Raw genomic sequence first — 12,193 nt, 5'->3', positions numbered from 1 at the left:
AATGTCAAAAGCCGTTTCATATATCAATGGACCCAAAATTAAACATTTTCCAATTCCACGTCCCAACCGAAAATTGACAATAAGGCTAGAAGGAATAAGGCGTTTTTTGCCTAAAGGGTGCCCAAAAAGCCCCTAGAACCTCCCGGGAACGCCTGTTACACTGTCTTTATGTGTCGGACAATCTTATATTCACTTTTTCCTATATATATATATGAATATAAGTAGTCCGGCATCTAAGATTAGGTGTGGAACCCCTCACATACAAAATTTTTAATATTTCTTGACTAATGAATAAATGTTTGGGCCCCCATGAATTTTATGGATTAAAAAAAAATATGTAAGTGTTTCACACCTAAACTTAGGTAACTAATAGCCTTATATTTTCATCCCCATATATATATATATATATATATATATATATAAATATTAAAACAATAGGAATCCTAGCTTTTTAAGTCATCATCCCTAAATCAAAGTTACGCTTAAATGTTGCCACATGAGATTTATCCTATGTGGCATCTCCATGTTTTTTTTTAATTATCAATCTTTTTTATAGAAAATATAATATAAATTAGAATATAGAAACTATAAAATTGGATATATCGTATATGAAAAACAATATATTTATGGGATTGATCAACATTAATTTGGCAAGAATATTACAAATCCACAAATTCTTACATACCCTATTATTATTATTAATGTTGTTGTTGTTGTTATTATTATTTATTTATTTATATTTTTATTTTTAATAAAATCGTCACTTTGTACGTACATTTACAAATTATATATTACTAAATCCTTATATTTGTTAGAATTGTACGTACGATTACAAATTCATTTGTTATTGATTCCATTTGTATGTATTTAGGATGAATGGTAATATAATCTAATCACATTAGTAATTCTATAAAAAGGGGGTTTTTTTAAGCTTTATTTTGTGTATGTATATAATTGCTATTTAACAAATAATTAAACATTCATCAAGCTCTATGTAGTCAAAAGATTCAATCATCATGATGTGAAAATAATATACTCTACATGAACTAATAGACGATAATAGATGTATTAAAATAGGTTGGTTCAAAGTCCAGACATCTTCACCTAATTCTTGATCATATACTTTGGGCACTCCAATAAATAGAATTTCCGTGTTTCAACTTTACATGTAGGTCTACACTACACTTCATTGTTTTGTTTTATTGACCTAATTTTATGTTGCGGGTATTTGACCAACTATAACAATTCTTTAAAGTATATCTAAAGTCCTCAATGTCAAATTTCAACCTGAATTTAGGTCTATTTGTATGTTAAAACATTATGCATGGATCCACATTACATAATCTATCATCCAAGGATTAGAGGTCACTATATTTTTCATGTTTCATAATATAGTTTATTATTATACTGCTTTAAAACAAATCCGCACATCGTGCGGGTAAAATACCTAGTATATATATATAATACTAACTAATACTAAGCATTGATATTATGATTTGATATATAATTTGTATTAATTAGATGTCTATGAATATTTGTGATGTTAACGATTATTTTTGCTATGTACGAGTTAAGTTTTGTAAGAGCTTTTGTATAGTTAAGGATTTTTTTAAAAATATTAGTCACAACTTTTATATATAAGATACATGTTAACAAGTTTGTTAACAGGTTTTAATATATGCATCTGTTAGTTTTTGTGTCGTGTTCGTGTTTGAAAAAATTTATACAAATAGTTAACAGATCATCTTTGTGTTTGACTTTAAAAGGTTTCATGTAACATGTTATGTCAACCCATCAATCTATGCGCAACGATGACAAATTAATAGTAAAACTTGATGCTTGCGCTGCTAAAACTTAAATTTGGATCTTTTAAACCAAAATGTTATTAGAAGACTCTTATGTCTATGGATACATAAATAAACTAGGAAAACCGATGACAATGCACAAAGGCTTTTGAAGTTGCTTTTATTTAATTTAGAACTATAGTGTTCACACGTTTGCTTCTCATAATTAGGTGCCGGAAGCATTACTCCAAACATATGAATTTGATTTTAAATCTTCTTCCTAAACAATGTAACAAAAAAAAAAGGTATATATCAAATATAAAAACTTCTTCTCTTCTAAACACTATATATGTTTATTTACCTTTACTGTTTATATTCATACTAGTCTTAATAGCCGTGCGCGATGCACGGTTGACGTAATTTATTTTCGAATGCTTGTTGTGCATATTAATAAAAGTTTATACCTATCATTTTTTTTCCTAAAAACTAAATATCAACATATAAATCTATTTTTTTAAGTTAGTATAAATTTAAAATCCAAACACGTTAAATAAGTTGTTTAATAAAATTATTGCTAAAATACACAAAATTATAGTTGAACTGACTTTTTTACACATGTATTGATCTATAATATAATTATGTATCAAAAACTAATAATAACTTACCACTTAAGAGGTAAAATCATATTCATAGATTTTTTGTTTTTTCAATGGACTGGAGAAAAAAAAACCTATAATTGCATGAATAAATATCACATCATGACAGCAAATAGATATTTGGATAAATTAATGGCAGGGTAAATCGTGTACAAACAAAATCTAATATCGACATGCATTAGTTTGTCACAAAATAAAGTTAAAATTATTAATTTAAATCAAATATATGATAATGTATACAAAATAATAATAAAAGGATAAACAGAGATGTGAATGTCAGAGTTTAAAAGTTGCAATTGTTATGACAAAAGCTTATGATGATCTGATACAATTTTAGAATATATAATATTAAGAATTAGTTTCCTATCATGATACATATATCATAAGATTATTATTAACAAATATGTCAAATTGATCTAATAAATACGTACGTGAAAACAATGACATAAATATATAATTAAACAAAAATATTAGGATTAATTTGTATTTTAATAAGGACATGTGTCATTCAAATATCGTGTCACATGTCGTTTAAATAAAGTTTCAATCATGTTTTAGTTTATTAGTAGATTGATGTTAGTAAAGTCGACTTTATTTTTAATATACATATGAGATATGACTTAATATATTTATTTTAATAATTGTGTTTGAAAATTTTTTTTATCATCATAATATATTTAATTAAAAAGTTTTAAGTCTGAATATTTATGTTAACAAATCACCTCTAACCAACAGGTGATTTGGTTTTTGTTTTGCTCGAGTTCAAGTGCTGCTCGTTTCAAGTGGTATGAATAAAGTTTGACTGCACATCAGGGACGCCAAGTAAATTTCAATGTCTGTGTGCAAAATCGAATTTCAAATGTGGAGGCACATATACAAAAAATATATATATTACAATAATTACTATAAGTGTACAAAAAAATATTAATTGTTTATAAGACACGAAATGTTCATATCAAAAGGTAGTTAGAACTTACTATTGATTTCAATCTAGTTGATAATGCCTTTTTTCGAGCCGTCTTTAAAAAAAAATTATTTATCAAACTTTTATAATCAATACTATCTAATAAATCATTCTCAACTCTTATCATTGTCAATCCATTCAACCATTATTGTGACATTGTCAATCGCAATTATGACAACTTAAGTTTCGAAAAACTTCTTTCCACAATTGTCACGATCACTGAAATAGTCAACAACTATCTATATGCAATACATGCATTAGGAAACAAATTCACCCATTTTATACAGAATAATAAATTTTTAATAAATATTTAAATTACATTAATATAAAACTAATAATTTTAAAAAATGGGGTCCGTATTAAAAAATGGGGGCCCGCTTTAAAGTCAGGGCCCTATACGCTAGCCTACATTGTACATGTCAAGATCCCCACTGCTGCACATCTATACAGTAAATTTATATTTCAATCATTCTAAAATCATTATTTTTTTACATATATTTATCTTGATTGTATAACTATTTTAGTAATATTAATTATATATATATATATATGACAATAACTTTTTTTTACCGCATAACAATATCTACTAATTAATTTATATTAGATTAGATGTTAAATTAGATGTTTGTTTAGGCTTGCGAACTTAATCAAGCAGATAAAAGCTCGAGCTTAATTATTAATCGATCTCACTGTATTGTTTAGTTAATTTATAGGTGGAAAAGAGAGAAGAAGGAAAAGAAGTTTTCCTTCCTAATCGCCTCAAAAATGATGGGAAAACTTTTGAAACAAAAAACAACTACACTTTCCTTCTAATCCTCTCCGCTCCTTTTATTTTCACACTTAAAAAAATCTTAAGAATGTATTTTATAATTTTCCCCTCTCATCTCTTTCCGTTAAAAGAGTGATTATCAAACTTGCTAGATTCAAGCTTTTTAACGAGTCGAACTCTAAATAGTAAATACACGAGTATGTTTATTTAAACTCCTACCCTAGAAGTAAGTAGCAACTATATAAGTATATATGGACTCCATAAGATAAATTTTACTGTATTAAAATTACTTTAGGCACATGTTCTATTCACGTTTTCTATAAATAAGAAAACAATAGTTTGATTTTCTTTTATGTTAAATTTATTTTTATTTTATTTTTGTGTATTTAGTAGGAGCAAGGTGCTTCAAAGCTAATCCAGAAAGAAGAATTTTTTCTATTCTTCTTTTCTCTCTTCAAATTTTTTGCTTTCAACTCACTTCTTTTTAGGTTTGTATTTTCTTATAGCAATAATCCTCATTATAATATAATATCGTTATATCTATATAAATATTCTATTTATGTTTTTTGAACAGAAAAAACAGAACAACAAAGATTTATATTAGATGGAACAGGAACAAGAACAGCTTGTGAGATCAGAATCAAATGATGATAATAATATTAAAAAATCATCATCAAAATTTCCCTTAACATTTTTGGAAATGGCGGGTGCATCCGGCGTCGTTTTGTCTTTCGCCATTGGTCTCGCCGGAGTTTACCTAACCCTGCCGGATTCTGATTATAGCTTCCTTAAGCTTCCAAGAAGTCTTGAAGATCTTCATATTCTCAGGTGTAAATATATATATACATATATATATCATCTGTATATATAACATAATCTTTATAATAATCCTCTTATCAATTTTGCATCTTTTTTGTGTTTTAGATAATGGGGTTGTCTCAAAATTTGATGTTGTTACTCGATTTGAATTTTTTTTTCTTTTATTGTGTTCTTATGATCTTGTTGTATTTACATGTTGGTTATTTATGCGATTTGGTTTAGGTTTAATGATTTATATATGGTAATTTATCCTCGATATATGTTTTTTAATCACATGTGAAAAAGTTGTAAAATTTATGTATTTAGGGTTCCCAAAGTTACAATATAGTGAATGGCTTAATGAATGTATTACTTGTAAATTTTGTGTAACCAAATGTGCATAATGGCTTTGACGTTTTGTTAGGATTTTTAGTGACAATTGGGAAGTGATGCAACCCTAATAACCGAAACGAATGACATTGTTTTGTTGTGAGTGGTATTGTCTGGGTGATGCATTTATTAGTCTACATTGAAGATGGCCTAAATACCATGAGTAGTGGTGCTAAGGTTTCTCCTATATAACTATTAACGTCTATCGATCGATTTTAAGGGTTTGTTTGGATCTGCACGATAGCCAGTTTTAGGATTCTTGGGTATTCTTCCTATCTACAATTAATCACTCTCAAATGCACATGCAAGCATGTAACAACCGGAGTTGATGTATGAAAACTGGTCACTAAGGAAATGCAATCTAAAATGCACCTAACTGAAACAAAAGTATACATATATGTCGACTTGTTTGTATTTGACTATTTGTTTCTTTGATAATCTCTTCTTACTAGACATAATCTTCCTAAGTTTTTGTAATAATTATATCACATATAGTCAAATATTCTTCCATTTCCCTGTCATCTCTGTTGGTTTTGTTGATTTATAACTGTTTAATCTAGAAACTTTTTATTCCAAAAATGTTTATTAAAGTAAATATCTTCTTTCTTTCCTTGACTTGTTTCCAGAGACCATCTTGAAAATTATACAAGTGACTACACGATGCAGGTTCTTGTGGGGTATTGCACCGTCTACATCTTTATGCAGACATTTATGATACCAGGAACCGTTTTTATGTCTTTGCTTGCAGGATCCCTTTTTGGGGTCCTAAAAGGTGTAGCTTTGGTAGTCTTTGCCGCCACAGCCGGTGCATCTTCTTGCTACTTCCTATCCAAATTGATAGGGCGGCCCCTTATCTTGTCTCTCTGGCCCGATAAACTTGTATATTTCCAGGATCAGGTGAGAGGCTCAATATGGTTGCTTCAAGTCTTCATTAGTTGTCATCTTTTTCTCTATTAAAAAGTTGTATAATTTTTTTTTTTATTTAGGTGGCAAAAAGGCGAAGTGGACTGCTCAATTATATGCTTTTCTTAAGGGTGACTCCGACGTTGCCAAATACGTTTATTAATGTTGCCTCTCCAATTGTTAATGTGCCGTATCATATTTTCTTCTTGGCAACTTCCATTGGCCTGATTCCCGCAGCTTATGTAACTGTCAGGGTAATTTTTATGTAAACCTTTGTTGCCGCTAAAGTCGTTATCAGTTATAAATTCAAACTTTTTTTGATATATATATATATATATACGGTGACTTTGGAAGTTGATACTGCCCTTCCAATTTACTAGCTCTTGTCCTGTTATTAATGGTGGTTCTTTGTAGTAGGCTTCATATCTAACTTGCTTACATTTGAACAGGCTGGAATAGCTCTTGGTGAACTACGGTCGGTTGGAGATCTGTATGACATACAGTCTATTGGCACCTTATTTCTCATAGGCCTAGTGTCCATTACTCCTACATTGATAAGCAACAAGAACAAACCATAGTGTTTCCTTGTTTCCAGTCCATGACTAGGTAAATTCAGTGTAATTTCAGAACCCTCTTGGTGTCCTGGAAATCTGTACAGATCTAGCGACAATATGGAACTCAGGTTCTCTTTAAGAAGATTTGGTGGTTATCAAGGAACCTCGGGAATACGAAAGGATCCACAGAATGTTTAAAGACTTGTGTTCTTCTGTGGTGATGTTAAATTTAGATCTTTGTGATGCATCTTAGTTTATATGTGAAGACTTTAAATCCTGAAATGTTAAAAACTTCAGCTTTACAATCATAGTTGTGTCAATTTCTGTTTGCATTGATAGAATCACGCCTAAAATATGATGACGACGATGATATGTTGTGTTAATAACCTCATAGGTAGGAAGATCAAAGGTTCTTTCGAGGCTTCAGTTTGAGATAGGTCAGGATCCTAACCAAGATGAAAACACACTTGCTCGAATACACATTAGATATAAAACATCAAGAAACTCTAGGGCTAGTGTCCATTACTCCTACATTGATAAAATCTCAATTCTCAAAGGCTTTCTGTAGGTTTACCATATCCTAGTTATGTTAAAAGATCAACCATAACGATGTTATGTTCAGAACATTTGAGTTAACTAAAACCCTTTACTAATTAGTGATAACAAATCGAGCTTTTCTAAGACCAGTTTTAGACCTAAAAGCCCATTTATACATGGATCAAGTCATCAGAAAACAAGATCCTGCCAGCCATCGAATCATATGGAACTAAATTAGGTTATAAACTTCACTATAAGAATGAATACCAACTGAACCTAAACAAATCAATGCAAACCAGGGGCAAAAAGTAAAAAAAAAGACCACCATGAAAGCTATAAGCCTATAACATCAAATAATTTTATATCTTTCAACATAAGTAATAAAAGAATCCAAAGTGTATACAAACTTTCCTGGCTATAAGATACAATTAGAACACACACTTATCTGAATTTTCTAGGTTTCTTGTTCTTACTATTACTCTGTGGCGTACGGTTTTCTGACTTGCGTTTCATACCTCCACCGCCGCCACCATCACCACCAGTCCTAGTTGCATTTGCTGCAGCCTTTCTAGCGGCAACAGATGGCCTCTTTTCCGAGCGCACTTTTCGCTTCACCACATTTTGACTTCTTGATTCAGACCTGACAGGTTTTGCAATTCTAGTGGCAAACTTCTTTTGGCCACCAGATTTAGTCGCCTGGATTCCTTGGTAAGAAGTGTTGGTGCCAACAGCTGCCTTCTTCGAAGGATTGTAACCGTCTGCGGATGATGGTTCTTTCCGTTTCAATGGGGTTGAGTTTGCTTTCAAGGCATGAGATAACCTCAGCTCCCTGTCTCGAATCTTCAGTTTATGTTTTCTCACGACTGTATTTGCTGCTTCCTGCAATATACAAAAGCAGTTCCATCACTTGTATTTCGAACTTTAGAAAGACTGCATGTTCAAAGTGCCTGTTTTCCCATTAATATCAATAAAATAACAACAAAAAAAATTTATCCAGAAAGTTCCTTCCTTTGTCACTAAAATGGTCGGATTTGGGTTTGGGCTATGTGGTATCTCAAAGAATCAATCCAAATTTCTAGCTAAAAAGGAAAGACGTCAAATAAACTACATATATGTAATTTTATTGCAATTGAACCTCGGAGTTGCTTTATTCATGAAGTTGCATAGTTTTGAAACACTATAGTATGTGCAATCATATTTAATGCGATTATTGAGGAAGAAAAATGTCTGTGAGGTAGCCAAGCCCAAACCCTGCAAGCAAAATCATGTATTTTGACCTGTTCCCGTAATTTTTCTAACCCACCCATTTTGCCAACTTTAGGCATTCTATATGACTGACAAATAATCAAACATACTCTATCAGCTGACCAACATTATTTAAAGCAGGATAAATAGTTAAAAGCAGATGGTTTAAACCAACAATTCCAACTTTTTTGCAACATCAATGGTAGAAATAATAAAGTTTAACTCGAGATCCTCCCAAAAATTAAATATTGCCGTTTTCTTAGAACATCACAATAGAAAAATGTTGCAAATTTAATCAAAAAGTAACAGTTCAGGATAACCCAATTTTGGATGAGTTGGTATATGAGAAATGCTGAAATATCCTTCTAACTGGTGATGAATTAAAGAGTCTTCCAACATGATAAATACTGAATATAAAGCTATGAGATAACTAGATAGATATAAATGTGTATAAATACATATACATACCCTTGTTTGAAACAAAACATAAGCAATTCCCTTTCCCATGCTTGTACCAGGATCTCTGACAACTCGAATTGCCTCGATGCTGTCTTTTAGATTATTGAAACCAGTAAATAGCTGATAAAGTTCTTCATCCTGTATGTTAAACAATGTGTCAGTCTCAGTAAAACAAGTGAGGACTCATTTCTACCTATTTACTTATGAATGGGTTGATATAGTTTATAGACTTCTGATGGATCAAAGGGTTAAAAGATATTTAAAAGCAGAAACAGTTCAGCTCACTGAAAAGCCACCCAAATGTACTTTAAAATGCATGCAACCTCTCCTAAATCGGTTTGCCCCGTCAACCCATACAAAATAACAATTGTCCTTTTAGTCATTACTCAACCCATCAGCTACAACTATTTTGCAACCTTACGTACAAAAGTGACCAACTCAAGCACCACTACGAAAAGATAATAATGAACAACAAATGTACCTTCACATCAAACGGGAGGTTGCCAATAAAAACAGTCCTTTTGCTGTCATAGAGTGGAGCATTCTCACCCTTCAATTTCTTGCGAGGTGGGCAAGCTCTGTCCACATGAATATGATTTCCACCAACCTAGATAGAAGACCGAGCATATAAAACAATTAAAATCCTCAAGATGAGATTACATTCACTAAGTTCCATATGATCAAAAACCAGACAATATATGACACTATGACTTATAACATAGACAAATGATCCATGATATCTGATGTTTTTGGCATAGTTACAGAAAATTCACGCAATAGAAAATACCCCTCCTAAAAATGTAAAGTTATCCGTTTTCATGATATTACTTTTAATCACTAGACTATAAATTATTCTATGCAGCAATACATGAATAGGCAAAAAGTATCATTAAAGATAACCATCTTCACGAACTGAAATCTCCTATACACCAACTTGTACTAACGATATATTGCAAGCTCTTACAAATTTTACAAAATTTATGCAAACAAAGGTGGCTATAAGAAGATCAGAAAACAGACATTGAACTCTACATAAATCAAAATTACCACTGCCATGTTATGAGACAAAGAAGCTTGTGCAGAATCCTCCATCTTAAAAACAATGTACGCATTAACCCTGCATTCACCGACAAATTTGCAATTAATGAACAAAATCATGATCACAAAATTAAAGACGTGAAATGAATTAACTTAACAGATGTATCCAGGTGAAACATGCCAATATACTTCAGCAAAACATTACAACATTTAAAGACATACAAACTCTAAGTTATAATAAAAATAACAGTTTAAAGAAGCTTAAATGTCCTCATACAATGTGCAATTCAGATTGAATAGCAACAAATTCCATGATTATGTTATAACTACTGTAAACTAATTTACATTAACAACACATAAAAAACACAAAACAAGAAATCTATTCTACATGTTTATATATTCAAATAACCTGTCAACAGCATCATTGATTTGCTTTTTGATTATGGCACCTTTCCTCGGAGTCTTGTCCTGTAAAAATTAAAAACAAAAAACTAATCAAACTCCAAAGTTTTAACAAACTAAAATCACATAGATTCAAACAAGCTCAACAAAACTCACATCTAACAAAGGGATAGACCGAATCCGAATCGATTCGATTTCACCAAACTGGCTAAACTCTCTCATCAAAGCCTTCTTTTTAACTTTCAATGGCAAATTGCCAACAAACACAGTTCTCAACAACTTTGCCTCATCATCAAATCCTTCTTTTGCAACAAGCAATTCCTCACCTTTATCCACTTCCTTCCTCTTCACCCCAATTTTCCTTTTACCCTCCTCAACTTCCTTATTTTCCAAATCCACCCCTCCATATTTTCTTTCTTCATACTCTGCTTCAACTTCACTCCTCTTTCTTTTCTTTTTCTTCTTTTCATCAAAGTTCACAACTTTATCACTTTCTAAAACAAACCCATCTTCAATCTTGGATTTCTTAACCTCTGCTTCAATATCTGACCCATCTGACCCAAAATCTTTTGTGGGTATTTTTTCTTTTCTTTTTCTTTTGCTTAATAACTTGTTATCTGCAGATTTTGGGATCTGGGTGTCATTGTTTTGTGGGCTGTCAATGTCTAAATGCAGGATTTCTTGAAGTTGTTTTTGTCGTGATTCTTTTACGGGTTTGGTTGCTCTAAATGGGTTAGAATCTGAAAAGATTGAATCTTTTGGGCTATTTTGGTCGAGATTAAAAAGGGATTTGAAGATATTGTTTGATGAAGCTGGTGTTGAAGGATTATTAGGGTTTTCAGGGTTGGATTCTTTATTTTTTTTGCCCATTTCCTGAAAACAAAAAGTGGTTAAAGATTGAGGGACAGAGATATTAACTTAAACCCTAATTTTTGGGGGGATTGTTTGGTTCGGGTAGGGTGGTAAAATGGGTAAAAGCTATGTGTATTTTGTTCGAATATATCTATCGGTGACTTGCCGAATTAGACTTTCGTTTAAGAAAAGTTTTTTCTTTTTTTGTGTGTTACCTTATTAAAAAGGTTTTAACTTTTAACAATGATACTTCTAAAGACAGTTATTAAAATCTTAAGAAAAAAAAAACGATATTGTTGTATAACTTAGGTGTGTTTGTTTATGACTTAATAAATTAAGTTAATTTTTAATCTATTAAGTCATCAAATGTGTTTGTTTTCTTGACTTAATAAACAAAAAACAACTCCGTTTGATTTAAACCATAAAGACGTTATTTATCCATTTAGTCACTTGATGTTAGATTAAATTTTATTAAAGACTTATTATAAAAAAAATTCATTAAGTTTTTTTTGGCTTTTTCAGAAACTATCTTAAAACATGAGAAAATGAATATTAAAAGTTCTAATCACAACTTATGAAAAGATATGTATATAAATTTATAAATTAAAAACTTCATATAAACTAGAAGCTTTAAAAACATTACTTTAAGTAAAGTTTTTATATCAAAACTTTGTATTTCACATAAAAGCTCAATCTATCTACATCTACTATAAATAATACTATAAATAAGGCTTTTATCTAAACTTTTTTGTAAACAAGCAACTCTCATCCTTTCTTTCAAAAGAAAAAAAAAAGTTTCTAACCAAATTAAACATCTACTGATATAAGCATTTTTATCTAAC

General features: G+C 30.7%; 2 protein-coding genes across 2 annotated transcripts; one reads left to right on the top strand and one right to left on the bottom strand.

Annotated features, from left to right (window-relative positions):
• The first annotated feature begins 4,519 nt into the window (after positions 1 to 4,519).
• Positions 4,520 to 7,126, top strand: LOC122604124 (uncharacterized membrane protein At4g09580-like). Its single transcript, XM_043777027.1, has 5 exons — positions 4,520 to 4,661; positions 4,748 to 5,001; positions 5,988 to 6,258; positions 6,348 to 6,518; positions 6,714 to 7,126. Exons 2-5 carry the CDS (start codon positions 4,778 to 4,780, stop codon positions 6,840 to 6,842), a joined length of 795 nt encoding a protein of 264 aa, XP_043632962.1. The 5' UTR covers positions 4,520 to 4,661; positions 4,748 to 4,777; the 3' UTR covers positions 6,843 to 7,126.
• Positions 7,127 to 7,691: 565 nt separating this feature from the next.
• Positions 7,692 to 11,478, bottom strand: LOC122601842 (RNA-binding protein 34). Its single transcript, XM_043774580.1, has 6 exons — positions 10,656 to 11,478; positions 10,507 to 10,565; positions 10,107 to 10,176; positions 9,541 to 9,666; positions 9,069 to 9,197; positions 7,692 to 8,234 (listed from the first exon to the last, which is right to left on the bottom strand). The coding sequence occupies exons 1-6, from the start codon at positions 11,367 to 11,369 to the stop codon at positions 7,797 to 7,799; spliced, it is 1,536 nt and encodes a 511-aa protein (XP_043630515.1). The 5' UTR covers positions 11,370 to 11,478; the 3' UTR covers positions 7,692 to 7,796.
• Between the last annotated feature and the right edge of the window lie 715 nt (positions 11,479 to 12,193).

This window comes from Erigeron canadensis, chromosome 1 (genome assembly GCF_010389155.1).
Source record: "Erigeron canadensis isolate Cc75 chromosome 1, C_canadensis_v1, whole genome shotgun sequence".
In the NCBI taxonomy this organism is placed as follows: domain Eukaryota; kingdom Viridiplantae; phylum Streptophyta; class Magnoliopsida; order Asterales; family Asteraceae; genus Erigeron; species Erigeron canadensis.
The sequence above is the reverse complement of the archived record's forward strand: the minus strand, read 5'-3'. Positions and strand labels throughout refer to the sequence as shown.